Source organism: Entamoeba histolytica, genomic scaffold (genome assembly GCF_000208925.1).
Source record: "Entamoeba histolytica HM-1:IMSS scf_1104750516381 genomic scaffold, whole genome shotgun sequence".
In the NCBI taxonomy this organism is placed as follows: Eukaryota; Evosea; order Mastigamoebida; family Endamoebidae; genus Entamoeba; species Entamoeba histolytica.
The window spans coordinates 47,280-65,671 of NW_001914893.1; the positions used below are offsets into that span (position 1 = coordinate 47,280).

The following is an 18,392-nucleotide window of genomic DNA, read 5'->3' on the forward strand; positions in this document are numbered from 1 at the left end:
AAGCAGCCAAATTAGTTAAAATTCCAGTTTTAGGTTGTTTAGTAGTTTCTAATACTTCAGTATAAATTTTTGCAGCTTCATTAAATTTTCCTTGTTTCTGAAGTATTTGAGCTTTTAACACTTTATCCTTTTCTTCTGAACCAAGTAAAGAAAGTGCTTCATCATACTTTTCAATATTATACTTAGCTAATGCTAATTCAAAATTCATTCCATTTTGTTTCATTGTTTCTTCAAATTGCATAACATCTTTTCCTAATTTAATTGATGAAATAATTAAAATTTTAAAGACATTAACATCGTTTTGTTTTTGTGAATATACTATCATCTCAATTATTTTCTTTCTTAATAAAATTATAAATTCTATAATAGAAATTCATTATTAAGTTATTAATTATTTATATAAAACAAACATTCATTTGATATTTTATAAATTTCATTTAAGTCTTCTTTTTTGTTTTGTTGAATAAGTTTCTTTAACTCCTCCATGACTTGCTTTTTACTTCTTTTTAAGTTCTTTTTAAAATTAAAAATGTTATGTAAAACATTAATTAAATTTTATTTTTGTTAATCTTTTTATTCCAATTATTTTTTCAATTGGATAGACAGTCTGCTCTTTTAATGTTGTGTTTTGTTTTGTTCAACTGAAGTTAATTCTCCAATAACTTTTCTTTTTTTTCAGCTGATTCACTACCAAATTCTATTGGATTTTGATGAGACACTTTGTTTTCTTCTTCTTTTCTTTTAATGCACTCTCCAATAACATCAACCACTTTTTGTTTTATACTTTCTTCATTCTTCTTTTCTATTGTGTTATTTAAATTTTCTTGAATTAATGTATTTTCTTCAGTCTTCTCTGAAAGTGTATTTGACGTTGTGTTTTGAAGCTGTTCAACTTCAATAGATTTTGTAAGTTTTTCTTCTTGGGTTTCATTGCCTTCTTTTCCTAAAGAGGGGTTTTGAATAATTTCAGGTATATCTCCTGTGTTAATTTTTTCTACAAAATTATTATTATTTATATTCTGAATATTTTTAATAGGATTATCTGAGGGAATAATGTCAAGGTGTTCTTGTGTATTTATACAAGTAGTATCTTGTTTTTCTTCTTGACTAGACTGTTCATTGTCTTGAACAACAGATGTATTTGTTCCATCTTCATAACATCTTTTTAAGTGGTCTGCTAATTTAAATAGTGGTAAATAATGTTGAAGAGTTGTTAAAGCAAGTTCTGAGTCTTTAGCATTATCTTCTGTGACACCTGGTTGTGGTGTTTCAATAACAGACTCTGGGTTGTCAACTTTTTGAGGTAATTTAGAAGAAATATTTTGATTAGTATTTTCTTCTGGAGTCTCATTAGTTATTAATGGTTGTTCTGATGATATTTTAACTTCAGGTTGTTTTATAGGTTCTAGTGTTTCTGTTTGTAGTACTGGAGGAATGTTCTTAGATATTGTTATTTCTTGATTTTTTTTCAAGGTTTCAAGTTTTCTCTTTATCTCTTCAATTTTTATAATCAGAGTTTCATCAATTTTAGTAATCTGAGTACCAAACAGTTCTTTTAGTATCATTGAAGATTGTTCAACAGATTTTCTTGTATTAGCAGCATTTAAATCAAGTTGTTGACGTTCATTTTCAATTTTTTCTCTCCACCTTTTTAACTCTTCTTCTTTCTTTTGGTTTTGTTTTTTCAAACTTTCTTTACTCTCAAGTTCTTTTTTTAAATTTTCTCTCTCTTCTTCTGTAAATTCTTTTTCTTTAATTTTTTCTTCTTGAATAAGTTTTTTCATTTTTTCTTTTTCTTCTTGAATAATTTCATCAGAAGTTTTAAATGATGATGTTTTATTTTTATCAGACTTCTTAGGTTCATGAAGTTCTTTTCCTTCAACTTTACGTAACAAATTACTCAATCCAGTGTCAGTTTTCTTTCTATCAAGTTGAATTCCCATTTTAGTTTTCTCAATATAACCAGTTATTTTTTCTGGATCAATTTGACTTAATGACCTTTCTAATTCTAAAATGTATTGTTCAGTTTTTCTTTTAAATTCTTCTTTCTCTTTATAAAACTTTTTTTCTTCTTCTTCAATCATTTTATCAAATTTTTTTTGCATTTCTTGATTATTTTGTTCAATTTCTTTTAATTGTTCTTTTAATAAAGTTATTGATTCTTTTGTTTGATTTCTTTTATCAATATTTTCTTGTGAAGTAAGTTCATAATATTCTTGTTGTATTTCTGCTAGAGTATCTTCTATTGGTTGTAAATTAATCTCATTTTCATCAATAAGTTCTTCACACTTTCTCTGAAGTTCTTCTTTTTTCATTTTAACTTCATCTATTTGTTTTTTAATTTTATTTCCTTCATTTTGTTCTTCTTTCAAATCAGATTGAAGCTTATCTATATTTGATTTCATTTGATTATTTTCTTTTTCCATAGCTACTTGTTGATGTTCTTTTTGTTCTTTGAGTTCATTTAATTTCTTCTGTCCCTCTTTAATCTCGTTGCTAATATTAATTTCTTCTTGTTCTAATACACTCTTTTTTTCCTGGTAGATAGTGTTATTTGTATCCTCTTTTTGTTTTATAGCTTTTATTTCTTCTTCAAAAACTTCTTTTCGTGATTGTATTTCATCAATACTTCTCTCTATATCTTCTTTTTTTTCCATAAACTCAAGAATTGAATATTCTTCTTCACGTATTTTTTGAACAATATCATTGATTTGTTGTTGTGAATCATTTAAATCTTGAACAACTTCTTTAAATTTTATTTCTAACTCATCTTCTTTCTTTATGTCATTTTCATATTTCTTTTTTTTCACAGATTCTGATTGAATGGCTTGTTGAATTTTTTCATTGGCATCACGGAATTTATTATAGTTCTGTAAAAAGATAATTGCTCTACGATTATAAGCTTCTGCTTGTTGTTGTTTTGGTGTTTTTTCTTTTGTTGAAGAAAGCTCTTTTGCTTTTTTAGATATCAAATTATCATACTCCTCAATCTTGACAAGTTTTTCTTTAATCTCATTTGCAACTCTTAGAGCCTTTGCCGTACTCATTACTAATGGTTTCTTTTCATTTAAAAGAATCTCTTTTTCTAATCCAACCATACTCTCTTTTGGTTTAGGCATTTCTTCCAGTTTCTCTGGTTCTGTTATAATAGGAATATCTTCACTTAGATGTATTATTTCAACCATTCTAACTTTCTTTTTTTCAAGTTCTTTTATGCCCTCGTTTTTTCTCTTTTCACTATTTGTTATAAATAACATTATTAATATCCTTTTGACTCTTTTACTTTCTTTATTGATTATAATAAATGAGTGTTGTTTCTTTGACTCTTCTATAAACTAATTCAATATGACTTCTTTTTTAGTTTTGAAAATGAAAAATTAATTAAGCATTTATTAATTTAATACACATATTTAGATTTAGTTAAATAAATCTTTTATTTCATTACCAACGCCTATGGTTTGAAGCATTTCTTTTTTATAAAGTATTAAGTTTTTCAAGTCTAACTCGTTTTTCTCTTCATTCCATTTTCTGTGATAGTGTCGAAGTTTCGAATCTTCTGTTATTAGGAAAATAACTGTAATTGATAACCACTTTTCAAATATTTTTTCTTTAAATTAGAAAAATAAATATCACATCTTGGCATTGTGACGTTTTAAATTGGAATTTATTCATATTTAATTCAACAAAAGTTCAACTTAATAAGAATATTTATTGCTCGAAATTATAGAAACAAGGAGAATAAAAATATGACTCGAAATTAAGTTTCCTTAATTTATTTTATTTAGCATTTGCGAGTTTAATTTTTAACTATTCAATAAAATAGAGTCATTGTCTAATAGAATAAAAATAAGACTATATCATCCAATTTTTAAACACACCTCATTTTGTGTTCAAGCACGTTTTTTTTGTGAATGAAAGACAATCCTTCAAATAAGTATTATTAAAAACACTCACAACAGAGGAGATTAATTTTGTTATAACAAAATTTATTATAGTATTAAAGAATATAAATTTACAGAAAACTCGATTCAGAAGAGAAAAAAAATAATGTTCAAAATTCCTTATTTATCTAAATTGTGATATAATAGAATATAACAAAAAAACTAAAATTATAGTAAAAAAGTGTCTATCCAAAAATAGTTTTTTTAGTTTAGTTTATAAAAATAGATTATTTCAGGGTTTAGATGTAAAAAGAAGAAAGAAGAAAATTTTTTGAAAAAAAGGAGAAGAAAGATAAACACGTAAGTATTCAAGAATGACAAGATTGGTTCTAAATATCAAGATCATATATAGAGTCAAGGGTATTTAAGGATCTAAAATCTATCAAATTCTCTGAAGAATGCATCCATTAGTTAAGACTTTTGTTGTTTCAATTGGTATGATGACCGACGCTTATGAAATTTTCCTCATGAATATCTGTTATGTTATCATCAAAGAAATTTATGGAGAAACATCTTACTCATCAACATTGTCATCTGCTGTTTTAGTAGGAATGGCAATTGGTCAATTATTATTTGGAGTTCTTGCTGACACTATTGGAAAAAAATTAATGTTCATTACAACATTAACGATTCTCATTATCTTTTCTATTTTACAAGCATTTTCATTCGAAGTTATATCAGGAGCAGGACCTTATATTATTTTAGCTGTTATTAGATTTATATTAGGTTTGGGTATTGGAGGAGAATATCCACTTTCATCATCTATTGCATCAGAAGATGCTAAACCACATAACAGAGGAAGAAAATTAGTTTTCATTTTTTCTATGCAAGGTATAGGTAATATTCTTGCTCCACTTGTTGTTTTAATACTTTTATATACTCCTTTAAAACTTGATTATGTATGGAGAACAGCATTAGCCTTAGGTGCAGTTCCATGTATTTTAACATTATATCATCGTGTTATAATGGATATGCCAAAGAAAAAGAAGGACCATGTTACCAGTAAGTCTGAGGTTCGTAGTTTAATCAAAAAAAATTGGTTTTATTTATTTGGAACTGCTGGTTGTTGGTTCTTCTTTGACATAGCTTTTTATGGTAATTCAATGTTCAACTCAACAGTTTTACAAGTCATTGGATTTGGACCATCTGCAGATGATGAAGATCCACGAGATGGACTTATTTCAACAACTATTGGAAATTTGATTTTAGTGTTAATGGCATTCCCAGGTTTCATTGTTAGTTTTCTACTAGTTGATCGGATTGGAAGAAAACCATTACAATTATTTGGATTTGCTGGTACTGCTATTTGTTTCTTCTTAATGGCATTTTTTGAAGATATTATTCTTGAACACGTCCCTTATTTATTTGTTATAATATATGGACTTTCATTTTTCTTCCAGAATATGGGACCTAATACAACAACGTATATTAATGCAGCTGAAACATATGACCCACGAATTCGTGGAACGTTTAATGGGCTTTCTGCTGCTTCAGGTAAAATTGGTGCAATGATTGGTACTGCTGTTTTTAATCCATTTACAAATTCATTTGGTCAAACCGCTACATTTTGTACGTGTGGCGCATTAATGATGGTTGGATTTGGGTTGTCCTTTATTGTACCTGAAGGTAAAGGAGCTGATATTGAACAAATCGCTGATAGTTATCAGCAATTTGATGAAGAAACCAATCAAAAATGATTTTGTTATAATTTATAATTTTGCAATTTAAATTAATTTTTTATCTTATTTGCATAGTCTCTTCTTCGGTTCGAATATGACATATCAGAAACACTAAAATAAATCAAAACATAAAAATTTAATTATTTTTTGGTTATGGTGTTATATTTAGTGAGATATTACCTATTCAATAATAATGGTTATTAATTAAAAATATTTAAAATGAATGATTGTTAAGGAAGTATTTATTATGATGGTATTATTTGTTGAGTTAGATGTAAGTATACTTAATAATGATGGTGTTTTGCTGAATATATGTGCTGATTTCAAGAAAAAGTGATTGTTAAATGGTTGTTGGATTGAAGGAGATGAAACATAAACAAAGTGTTATTTATGTTTTCTTGTTAAAATAACAATTTAAAAAATAAGGAGTTTTAAAATATGCATTAAATTAAAATAAAAACAAAGAAACAACTTAAATGAAGATTAATGAAATTGATGATATTTGAAAAGACTTTATTTTAATAGAAACTCAACGTACTGAATAAACTGAGTCATTCACTTCTCAACCTGATGAAAATCTAATCTTTGGGTTAATCATAATTGATTTCTTTTTATTTGTAAAATATTTTCTTACAACTAATTTTATTTTTTAATAGTAATTTATTTTTAGTAAATAATAATATCTTTTTTTAAAGAAATAATACATCAAGTTAATATTATAACTATTTTTTAAATTTAGTTTCTTTTTTATTTAAAAAAAAAAAAGGTCAATTATTAGATATATCCTCAATTGGATTTTCTTCATACTGAGAAGTGATTATTTCAGTTTCTTCAATATGCTATATTTCTATAATAGAGTTCATTTCTAGCATGCTCGCATTAGATTGTTCTTCTTCTAATGTGCTGCCAGAATTGAATGCGTAAAACATTAAGTCTTTCATATTTTTTATAATAATTGTTCGTAGGATTTTGGGGAGGTCTAATTGTAATTTTAGTGTTTTTAATCTTCTTGCTGACTCTTTATGTATTAATCCATTTATTGATAATATAACAGGTATTATTTCTACATATATTATTTCTCTATTGTTTCTTAATTTCTCTTGTAATTCTTTGTATTTATTTATTTTATGAATGTAATTTAACTCTAAATTATTATCCTGACATATAGCAACATCTATAATATATCCTTTCTTTTCTTTCATATTTTGATAATATATATTATGTCTTCTAGCATGGAAATGAATTGTCATTAACAAATAAATCTTTATTGTAAATTATGATCATTTCATCATTATTAATACATTTAGGAGGATTATTAAAATCAATTACTTCAAATTCATTAAAATGGGTAATTAATAAATGTTTTGATAGTTGTTTACAAACATAATCATGTTTTAATATTTGATTCTTTTTCATTACATCCTAACAGTATATGATTAATAGATGCTATTGTGTTAGGGCAATGTTTACAATATTTTAAAGCATCATTTTTGAGTATTTTAGATTTAATACTTCCTGTCATACTTACACCTTCTTGCATTTTTACTATTTGGAGGAATGCATTTCTTTTTATATTTAATGACCTCCATGTGGTTATTGTTATTTTCTTATCATTGAAAGTGCCATTTGTACATCTTATATATTCACCACATTTCTTTTCTTTCCATTCACTTAAATATCTATCATTTAATTCATTATTTACCCATTCAAATACTTCCTTTACATTGTGCTTTCTTTCATTTAATTCTATTATATTCATTAATTCATTAAAATTAATCTTCTTACCAAATGCTTTCTTCATTCTTTTAATTATTCAATTTGGATTTTCTTTTATTGTTTCTATCATTTCTCCTATTTCTGTATTTGATATTTGTATTTTAAATATATTCTTAATAATTCTTTACCACATTCATCTATTGCTGACATTAATTCTAATCCCAATTCATTCATTTTAACATATAATCTACTTTTTGGTATATTTCTACTATATAATTGGAGGTGAATTAATGATTTTCTTATTTGTTTATCTATCTTCTCCAACTCTTCTAGTTTATATTTGACAATACAAAATCCATATCTTAATTTGGAGATTATATCATTATTAATCTTTCTTATTGTATTGAGACTGTTATATCTCATAGTATTTAATGATGATAGAATAGAAGATATATCATTTAATATTCTTGTACAATATTTATTAATATTTATTTTATCTCATATTTCAATACCAAGATATTTATAATGATTGTCATTAATTACTCATGGTAGTTCAGCTAATTCACCATTTATTTGACTATTGATATTAGTCATTATCTCCATCTTTTCTCTACATTAATTTTTAATCCTATTGCATTAAATATTTCTTTTGTTAATTTGTGTGCTTTTTCCATTTCATCGAGGCTATTAGTCATTATCTTTAAATCATCAATATATAATATGTGGTTTAACTGGACTTGTTTTTCTTCTCCATTCATTTTAATATTTAATTTGCTTATTCGTTTATCTAGTTGTTTAGATGATATATCAATAGATAATACAAATAAAAGTGGAGATAAACTTATCACCTTGTATTATTCCTCTTTCTACATTAATAATACCTACACTTTCTTGATTGTAATATAAATTAAGATATGTATTATTTAATATATAATATACTATTAATTACTACTAGTTGGATATTAAAATAAATTAAACAATGTTTAATCCATTGGTGGTTAATACTATCATATGCTTTAGAGACGTCATAATATGTTTCTACCCACTTCAATTTACCTTTAATAATAATTGTTGAATTATAATGTTGTATAATAATCCTTCTTTTGATGCATATGTATATTTCTTACATCCAATTTGATTTAATGATAGTTGTTTTTAATTTTGACTGTCTAATTTATCTCATTTCTTATATATTAGTAATACTCATTGTTTGAAGAAATATATCATTAAAACATATACAATTTATTTTAAAAATTTATAAAAAATAGTTTAGTAACATTATTAACCAAACTAAATTAAATTTAATGTTTTAATCGGTTGATTAGAGAGTTGAGGGAGTTGTTGTTCTATTATACTAGTAATTTCTAACGCAACTTCTTCTTTTGATTGGCTAGCGTCGATACACTATTTTATTAATAATAAAAAGCAAATAAATAAAATATGACAAACAGTCCATTTCATAGAGTCTTTAAACTTTTCATATTCACATTTAACTTTACTTTGAAATTTAGTGTTTTCATAACGGTCTGTTTTCATTGTTTTTCTTCTTTTTTCTGCGTCTTCAAGAGAGAGTTCAAGGAAGAAAACAATATCAGGTTTTGGTAATCCACAGTCTGCAGAATTACACCACTTTTCATCTAAACCATTAGCGATACTATAAACAATTCCACTAAAAGCATATCTATCACAAATAACAGTAATTCCTTTCTCTAAAGTTTCTTTAATGTTTTGAGCGACTTCCCATCTATTAGCAGAATAAAGTAAATGAACAACTTGTTGTGGTAAATTCTTTCCATGAAGAAATTCATCAATTAATTTTCCAATATCCGTTGATCTATCAGGAAATGGTTGTTTAACACTTTGAATACCTTTTTTTTCTAATAGCTCACAAACCCTTTGTGTAGCTGATGATTTTCCTGATTGATCAATTCCTTCTAATACAATGAGTAATCCACGATTAATATTCATTGTTTAAATAAATTTTTAGTTTTATCATTATTTTCAATATAATTTTTCTTCTCATAATAAATAAAAGTATTTAAATATCTTTTTTTCAATGAATAAAAATTAATTAATTAAGTGTTAAATAAAATTTTTAGTCTATTCTTACAAATTTAGTGAAAACTAATATTATCCATTCACTGTTTTTTTAAATGGGTAATTTCTTTTATTTCTTATTTCTGCTTCATTCTTCTTTTTATCTTCTTCTTTGATGTTTACTTTAATTTTAAATACTTACCTCTTCTTTCTTCTTTATTTCTTATTTTATGATGAATGAACATATCATTATCATTATATTATTTTATCTAATGTTATTTTAGTATTAACATCATTACTTATATCATTTTTATTTGTTATTATTCATTCATAATATCCTACTACAATCTTTACAATATTAATTAATACATTTCTTATTCAAATATAACATCATAATTATATAATAATTGATAATTCATTATTTGATTTTGTACTTATGTTTGTGTGTATTTCTGACTTGCAATCTTCAAATCAAAATCTTTTCTCAAATAATAAATTAAGTTTAAAAAAAAACCATTAAATCAATTACAATTTATATTGGAATCACAAAAGGCTTCTAATTTGGTTAAATTAGCATCAGACATTGTTTCTAAATTTAATTCAAAACTTTCTCCTATTTCTTTTGCACCAAGTATATTAGGAATTTCTTTTTGTTGGTCTGGAGTTAATTTTTCTATTTTTTCCATTACTCTAACTTTATCATTAAGGCTATATGTTTTAATCTCAAGTTTTTCTTTTTTAACCTTTTTAGTTTTAGTTTTTGGTTGTTGTTTTACATTTAAAGTAATATCTTCATCATCTTCTAAAACAAGAGGTAATTCTTCAGCTTTTCGTTTTAATTTTCTTTTTTCATTATTTTCTCGTTTTTCTTTTTCAGCAATTCTTTCTTTTTGAGACTCTTTAATAATTGTTTTTTCGTCTTTAGAATGTAATGGAATTTTATCCCAATGTTCTTCGCAAAGAACTCTTAAATCATCTGCATAAATATAATATAATGTACCAACTCTATTATATGTCATTCCATTTTTCCAAACTTGTCTTAAATCATGCATAAAATCATTTGCAGTTTTATATTTATTATCATTTAATTTTGTTTTAATGTTTTCAATACACATAGGTTTTCTAATCATTTTATAATATCCAAATGCTCCATCTCTTTCTTCATCAACAGGAAACATAAATGCAGCTATCTTTTGATTATTAGAAATCCAACTAATAAATTCTTGGCATAATTTTTTATTAAAGTCAGTCATTGGATATTCTTTTTTATCATGGTCAGAAGATAATTTAATTTCTTCATTATATTGTAATGGGACAGGAGAAGTAAGTTCAAGGAAAATTTCTTTTAAAGGTAATGCTTCAACTAAAGAAGCTAGTTCTTCACTAGTAAGTTGTTTTAGTGTAGTTTTATTTTGGTCGAACTTTTCGAAAGCTTTCATAATAATATATCTGCTAAGATTGACATTTTTATTTCTAAGTTCTAAGTTTGAGATTGCTTTAAGAAGTTCTTTTGGATAAGGACCTTTTTGTTCAATAATATAAGTTGCAATATAGCTTTTAATTTCATCATTATTTAATAATTCAACTACTTCTTTTGCAATCGAATCAATTGACTGAGACTCAAGTAAAGGAGATCTTTGTAAATACATCCATTCAATAAAAATTTCCATTGCTCCATCACTAAGATTATTTGGTAAATGAAATTGAGAAACAACACATTTATGAACATCAAATATTTTTCCATTTTTTGATTTAATTTTCATATCAGTATTTACAGCTTTAAATAATTTTTCATTTGCAGGAGAGACTGTAGGATTATAAATGATTTTAATATTTGATTTAATATTTTTTTTATTAATTTTAAATTGAATAGAAGAGAATGGAGTTTTTGTTGACTTATTAGTATCAGTTATTTTTGCTCCATATCGAATTAACTCAGCTGCTCCAATAACATTTCCTGATAAAACTGCTTCATGAAGCGCAGTATTTCCATTTGGATTTGTTGTTTTTAAATTTGTACCTTTTTTTAATAAATAAATTAAAAAATCATTTCTATGGAAACGAGCTGCATACATTAATGGTGTTTCTCCATTAATATCAACACAATTTTTTTGATCAATTAATTTTTCAACAAAATCAAATTTATCAAAATAAACTGCAATATGAAGACAACTTAATTTAAGTGATGTTTCATTTGATTCTATTTGTTATAATTTTTTTTGTTATTCTTAGAACTTAAACAAACTACATCCATGCTCACAAAGTATCTCAAATAACTCTTTATTATTTTGTATTATCGTATAATGAATTGGACAATATCCATATTTATCTATTTTGTTGATCTTTTCTCCATTAGATATCGCCTTACAAACCCTCTCTTTCTCTCCATTATAACATAACCAATGTATTGATTCTTCTCTCTCCCCCATTTTGAAATTTACTTCTAAGTTCTTTTAGTTTTTCATTTCCCTTTTTTTATTAAAAAGGATTGATTAAAAATCTTTGTTATTTTAATTAAAAATTGAAGAAAAAAAAAAATTTATAAAATTAAAAAAAAAATATCTTTGATTTTTTTTTTATTTTGAAAATTCTAAAAATATAAAAGAAAAAACTAAATATAATGAGTTTAGATTGTACAGTGAATAATGAATTTATTAAAATCTTATTTTGCAAAGAAAGCAAATGAAATTGAACTTAAAATGACTTTAGAAGATAGAATAGATGAAATTATTGAATTAGATAAAAAACATCAAAACCTTGAAATAGGGATTGCTCATAGGTCAACTCGATTAATGGCTATAAACATCATTTTGATATGTATGTATTTTTTTCAGTTAGGGGTTATTGGATTTTTAGATTATTCATTTTTTAATTATATTTCGATTTATATTCATCTAATGATTTATGTATTAGAATTTTTGTTATTATTTATATTAATGTTTGTGTGTGAAAAATCAAATAGATTATTTAAAAAAGAATGTTTGTTAGTATATTATAATTAATATTTCAATAATATTCAAATAATATTCATTTTGTATAAAATAACTTAAGATTTTAGTTAAGTCAAAGGTTAACAACGAAATTTTATTACAATACAAAGTAGACGAATTATCTGAAGATACTCATTATGAGTCATTAACTAAAATAATTAAAAAATATTCAATTAAAGAAAAGAAAAGAAAATTAGAAATTGAACAAAAAGTCAAAGAAAAGTTAATAAGAGAAAGAAACCGAATTAATGAACAATTAAAAGATGAATATTCAAAAGAATATAATAAAAAATTACAAGAAATGAGAAAAAAAGTTGAAGATGAAATTCGACCAAAAATTGAAAAAGAATTTAGAGAACAATTAATTATTGAACAAGAAAGACTAAAACAAAAAACAATGATTTTAGGAAGAAGAGTTATTCTTTCACCTTCAATATTAGAAAAAGAAGGAGAGACAATAAATGAACAAAAAATACCAACAAAAGAAAACAATAATATTAAAAATAAAACTGAGAAAAGTCATTCAGTAGATTTTGCAATTGTTAAACCAAAAATAGAGCGATTAACAGAAATAAAAAAAAGAAATCAAATAGTTAAATCTTTACAATTTGATAATGAAAATAATAATGAAAATGATGAAAATATATCTCAAAATAATCTTGAATTAAATGATTTACAAGAAAAAGAAAAGAAAGGTTCTGGTATTTTTATTCAAAAAGGAAATATTGAAACAGAAGTTATTCGTTCTTCTTCTACACCTTTAACACCAAAAGAAATTAATCCACAAAATGATAAAATTATTAATAATGAAAATGAAAAAAATGATAATCAAAATCAAACACTTATAATGCCTAAAGCTAAAATTACAAATGTTAAATGTCAAAAAATTGGAGATGTTGCATTTATTAAATCTAAAAAAGGATTTGTTATTGTAAAATCAAAACCTCAACAAATTCATGTTCAAACAATAAGAAGAAATTCTCATCCAGGTGATATTGTTATTGCAATAAGAAAAGAACAACAAACTTCTTTAATTACTTCTTTTCTCTGTAAAATTTCTGGAATTAAATTAATAGACTTCTATTGTGGTGAATGTAATAAATTACTTACTCAAATAGATAATTCAATTAAAAAAACAATTTTTAGACAATGCATTCATTGTGGAGCATTTAATAAAATACAAAATGTACAAATCAAAGACAAGTAATTTATATTTTATTTCAACTGTAAAAGTATTTTTATTCAATAAAAATTTCAATATCAATAAATAACTTAACGAAAATAAAAACTAGACTTAACTAATTAAGTTATAATCAAATTTGATTATATTGTCTTTTACATTGTTGAGAATAATTTATCTTTTTGACACTTTCTAGAAGTGTTGTTGAGTATATTCTTCAGGTATGATAGAGACAAGAATTATGGTGTTATTCATGGGTTAAGTGACATTTCTTTGATGTTTTGGTGTTGCCAATTTCATTTTTAATTCTCGTAGTAATTTAATTTACTCAACATTCACTAAGTCACATAACAATAAATAACAAGCACAAGAACAACAAATGAGACTGAGTGATTTAAGTGTGATTTAAGTAATTAGACAAAAATCAAATGAGGTTATAACCAATTCAAAGAACAAAGGAGAAATAATAAGCAAACCACTAATTAAAGGGGGAGGAGAAACACTCGAAACAATCAACAAAGAAATGATGATACTCATATCATTAACAATAACAAATATGAAATATGAAAGAAAATGATGAAATGAAGTTATTCAGAAGAGAATAAAAGAAGAGAATAGACAACGGCATTTTGATGGCAGAGTGAAAAAAGAAGATACAAACAAATCAACAGAAGAAGAGAAAGACACGAAATAAGAAGAAATAGAGAAGAAGAAATAGAAAGAAGAAAAGAAAGAATAAGAAAGTCATGAAAAAGAAGAATAGACAAAGAGAAAAATGATGATAAAAGAAAGAGAAAGCAAAGAAATAGAAGAGTAATTTCATAAGAAAGGAAATAATAAAGAAGAAAGAAAAATATGAAGGTTTGAAAGTAAAAGAGATACAAAATGAAAATCAACGAAACAAAAAGAGAAAAGATAATCAAGAAGCAGAATATAGAGATATGACATTTACACAAAGAAAATCAAGAAAAAGGATAAAGAGTTAATTATAAAAGTGAATATACAACACAAGAGAAAATAAAATCCACAAGTCTGAAATGATAAAATCATAAGAAAGAATCAGAAAATCACGAAAATGAAAAGAACAAAGGAAAAACCACAACACAATGAAACATATGAAATGAAACGTAGTAAAGAAGAAAGAAATAAAAAGAAACAAGAAAGATGAAGAATATAAAGAAAGAATAAGAGTCCAAAAACGAAAGAAAGAACAAGTGAACATCAAAAAGACATAAATGAATTTTTGGATAAATTATTTGAAAAGAAATAAACACAATTAAATTAAACCGAATAAGAATAAAAGATAGAAAAACAGACACAAGAAATAACAAAAGATAAAAGACTGTTTAATACGTAATAAAAAGGAATAAGAAAACAATCAATAATAATATTTCTTAATATCATATCACACAAACAAAACACTGAATAACAAAAAATGAAATGATAAATAGACAATACAAAGAAATACAACAAAAAATAAAGAAATAGAATTTTAATTGAAGTGTTGTATTGTTTTGCAATTAATTGGTTAAATAAGAAATTATATAAGAAATTAAGAAATGAGCAAATTGAAAGTATAATAAAAATGATAAACATTAATGTAAATAATGAAAAAGAATATATTAAATATATTAAAATGTCACATAAAATAAAAGAAAGCACTAAACAATACATTAAAATGAAAGTAAATGATATAATAGAAGAGTAGAGTGTGATTCAATAATAAAAAAACATCATATTAAAGAATAACTCTAATAAAATTGATGAAGAATACCTTAAAACTCTCATCAATAAAATAAAAGAAATGAAAATAGAAAAATGTACCAACATTAATTATTACTGGAAAAGAAAAGAGGCTGACCGATTAATAATGGAAATTAATAATAGATGGATATGTTCAGGAATTAGAATGCATTATCTACAAGATGATATGAAGAATATTTCAATGGTTATGCACCTCTATCTCCAAAATAAAATAATAAGAGATAAAAATGATGAAATAAAAGAAATATAAAGAAAATTAATAGAATAGAAGATCTAATCAATGAAATTGTACAGAATAAAGTGCATCATGAAATTAAAAGAATATGATGAATAAAACTTTAAAAATAAATGAATAGAAAGAATAAAATACCTAAAATATTGAATTATTTTAAAAAAAGGAAATGAAAGTTGCGTAGTTTATTTGAGAAACAAAAAATGAAAAAGAAAACTTTCAAAAATTAATAAGAGAATGTTGCAACAAAAACCAATGATAGACCTTACTCGAGTATTTCTTGTTGTTGCAGCGTTAATCTCATTTTGTGTATTTATAAGTTTTTTAAATAACACACTTTACTCTTCTCAAGTGAAAATTGAAAAAAGCGATATTTTGATGCCATTGATGGATGACGAAATATATTTTGACTACGCAGGAGCGGCACCATATACTATTGAACAAATAGATCAGTATTCACAATTTATGAAAAATAACTTTTTATGTAACTCTCGTTTGTTTTTTAGTTAAATTATATAATAAAGTCAATAATAAAATAGACTCACCTAATGTTTGTGGATTAAGAAGTAGTGAATTAGTACAAAACACAAGGGATATAATATTAAAATATTTTAATGCACAAGACGATTATATAATAATATTTACAAGTGGATGTACTCATGCATTACGTGTTATTGGTGAATCATTCCCTTTTGAAGAAGGGAGTCAATTTATTTTTACAAAGAGTAATCATAATTCCGTGCTTGGTATTAGAGAATTTGCTAAACTTAAAAAAGCTTCATTTTTATCAGTAGATGAATACTCTTCTTCTTATTTAAAAACTACTATTCATCCATCATTATTTGCTTTTCCTGCTGAGGATAACTTTAATGGAGTTCAATATCCATTAGAATGGATAGAGGACATAAATAAACATGAGAATTGGTATAGTTTAATTGATGCAGCTGCTTTTGTTAGCCATAGCCTATTAAACCTTAGTCAAGTCAAGCCACATTTTGTTACATTATCATTTTATAAAATTTTTGGATTTCCTATGGGAATTGGAGCTTTATTGATGAGAAAAGATGTTGTAGATAAAATGAGTCCAATTTACTTTGGAGGAGGGACTGTATATGCATCATTACCAAATGTAGATTATCATGTCTTTTTTGGATTTTCATCAAAATTTGAAGCAGGAACCTTACCTATATCGTCAATTGTAGGAATAAAATATGGATTTGAAATGATTAAGAAAAGGGGAGGTATTAAATCAATTCAAAAACATGTAAAAATATTAACACAAAAATTAGTAACATCACTGAAACAAACAAAATTTGAAAATGGAAATCCAGTATTTGAAATATATGGAAATCATTTTAAAAATTCGTCATTACAAGGAGGGATTATTACCTTTAATATTCATAAAAATGATAATTCTTTAATACTTACTGCTTCTATTAATTCATTTTTAAGAGAAAAAAAGATTAATATTAGAACTGGTTGTATGTGTAATCCAGGCTCTTGTCTTAAAAGTCTTGGAATTAATGAAGATGAATATATGAATGATATCCCGAAACAACCAAAAGGTGGTTTTGATTCAAATTCATGTCTTGATATAATGGTTGGAAATAAAGAGGCAGGTGCTATTAGAGTATCAATTGGATATGCCTCAACAGAAGAAGAGATAGAACGATTAATTGAAGTGTTAAATGAATATTTCAAAGAGAATCAAATGAAAATAAAAATTCCTATTAAATAATAATTAAATAATATTCTCCTTTTTTTTACTTTAAAAAGTTTTGAAAATAAAAATAAAAACTTAAGATTTAATCTTACGTAAATCTAATGAGTGACAAACGTCTATCTTATCTTGATAATCTCTTTCAACATAATGAAGAAGATGAAGATGATTATGACTGGGAAAATATTAATGAAAACACAAAAAAAATTCAATTTAAACTTAATGAAACAAAAACAACTCAACAGAAGAAATTAGTTCAAAAAAAACAAATAATACAAAAAAGTCAAAATGATGAATATGACAAAGGTACATGGGAGTTAATGATGGATTGTTATAAAGAAAATACAATAACAGCTAAAGAAGAGACTAAAGAATCTGAAGATAAAAATGAAATCAAAAGTAATGAAACAAAAAAAAATATTTTAAGATGGAATAAAAGAACTCAAACAATGAATGAAGAAGATTGGCAAGCTGTTGAATTAGAATATGAAAACAGTTGTATTAGATTAGAACATGAAAATAAAAGAGTTTTAAGAGGTAAAGAATTAAAAAGACATGGATTAGGAAATATTCATGGAGTTGATGTAAAGAAAATACGAAGTATGATCGAAGATTTTGGGGAAAGGATTGTTCAACCCCCTTGGTTTGTTTGTGTAATTTGTAGAAGACAATTTAAAGATAATGACGAATTACAAAAACATTGTAATGAAAGTATATTCCATTGTATAAACTGTAAGTTATTAAATGATATTAAGTATGAAATAACAGATAAACAACTCTCACTTAAACAACTTCCATCTTCTTTATCAGAACAAACATCAACCTATCCCACAACAATACCAAATATTAATGAAAATATAGGAGCTCATTTATTAAAACAAATGGGATGGGATGAATCTAATATATGTGATAATTGTGTTCCATTAACTGTTAATACTTCTAGGGCTGGTATTGGGTCTTCTCGTTCATCAGTTCCACTACCCAATCCTAGTACAATGATTCGTTAATAAATTTGTTATTTCTATTCATTTTCCTTGACAAAAATAAAAATAAAAGTGAAAATAAAGGAAGTAAAAGTATATGTTTATTATTTATTTTTAAAATAAAATATTTATAATCCATAATTTAAATAA

The 18,392-nt window shown here is 24.7% G+C and overlaps 7 protein-coding genes across 7 annotated transcripts, besides 3 other annotated features; 4 read left to right on the forward strand and 3 right to left on the reverse strand.

Moving 5' to 3' along the window:
* Window positions 1–647: 647 nt before the first annotated feature.
* On the reverse strand, window positions 648–3,185 carry EHI_008020 (uncharacterized protein; the record flags this gene model as incomplete). Its single annotated transcript, XM_649286.1, has 1 exon — window positions 648–3,185. The coding sequence occupies one exon, from the start codon at window positions 3,183–3,185 to the stop codon at window positions 648–650; it is 2,538 nt and encodes an 845-aa protein (XP_654378.1).
* A 1,154-nt stretch (window positions 3,186–4,339) lies between these two features.
* EHI_008030 (phosphate transporter, putative) lies at window positions 4,340–5,638 on the forward strand (the record flags this gene model as incomplete). The annotated part of the gene is made up of 1 exon (XM_649287.1): window positions 4,340–5,638. One exon carries the CDS (start codon window positions 4,340–4,342, stop codon window positions 5,636–5,638), a length of 1,299 nt encoding a protein of 432 aa, XP_654379.1.
* Window positions 5,639–5,847: 209 nt separating this feature from the next.
* Window positions 5,848–6,237: a repeat region.
* Window positions 6,238–6,373: 136 nt separating this feature from the next.
* Window positions 6,374–8,497: a repeat region.
* A 129-nt stretch (window positions 8,498–8,626) lies between these two features.
* On the reverse strand, window positions 8,627–9,304 carry EHI_008040 (Thymidylate kinase, putative; the record flags this gene model as incomplete). The annotated part of the gene is made up of 2 exons (XM_649291.1): window positions 8,627–8,740; window positions 8,786–9,304. 2 exons carry the CDS (start codon window positions 9,302–9,304, stop codon window positions 8,627–8,629), a joined length of 633 nt encoding a protein of 210 aa, XP_654383.1.
* A 590-nt stretch (window positions 9,305–9,894) lies between these two features.
* EHI_008050 (ankyrin repeat protein, putative) lies at window positions 9,895–11,802 on the reverse strand (the record flags this gene model as incomplete). Its single annotated transcript, XM_649292.1, has 2 exons — window positions 9,895–11,573; window positions 11,619–11,802. 2 exons carry the CDS (start codon window positions 11,800–11,802, stop codon window positions 9,895–9,897), a joined length of 1,863 nt encoding a protein of 620 aa, XP_654384.1.
* Window positions 11,803–12,018: 216 nt separating this feature from the next.
* EHI_008060 (uncharacterized protein) lies at window positions 12,019–13,570 on the forward strand (the record flags this gene model as incomplete). The annotated part of the gene is made up of 2 exons (XM_001913548.1): window positions 12,019–12,352; window positions 12,432–13,570. 2 exons carry the CDS (start codon window positions 12,019–12,021, stop codon window positions 13,568–13,570), a joined length of 1,473 nt encoding a protein of 490 aa, XP_001913583.1.
* Window positions 13,571–14,954: 1,384 nt separating this feature from the next.
* Window positions 14,955–15,708: a repeat region.
* A 68-nt stretch (window positions 15,709–15,776) lies between these two features.
* Window positions 15,777–17,277, forward strand: EHI_008070 (molybdenum cofactor sulfurase, putative; the record flags this gene model as incomplete). The annotated part of the gene is made up of 2 exons (XM_649293.1): window positions 15,777–16,032; window positions 16,079–17,277. 2 exons carry the CDS (start codon window positions 15,777–15,779, stop codon window positions 17,275–17,277), a joined length of 1,455 nt encoding a protein of 484 aa, XP_654385.1.
* An 86-nt stretch (window positions 17,278–17,363) lies between these two features.
* On the forward strand, window positions 17,364–18,266 carry EHI_008080 (uncharacterized protein; the record flags this gene model as incomplete). Its single annotated transcript, XM_649294.2, has 1 exon — window positions 17,364–18,266. One exon carries the CDS (start codon window positions 17,364–17,366, stop codon window positions 18,264–18,266), a length of 903 nt encoding a protein of 300 aa, XP_654386.2.
* Between the last annotated feature and the right edge of the window lie 126 nt (window positions 18,267–18,392).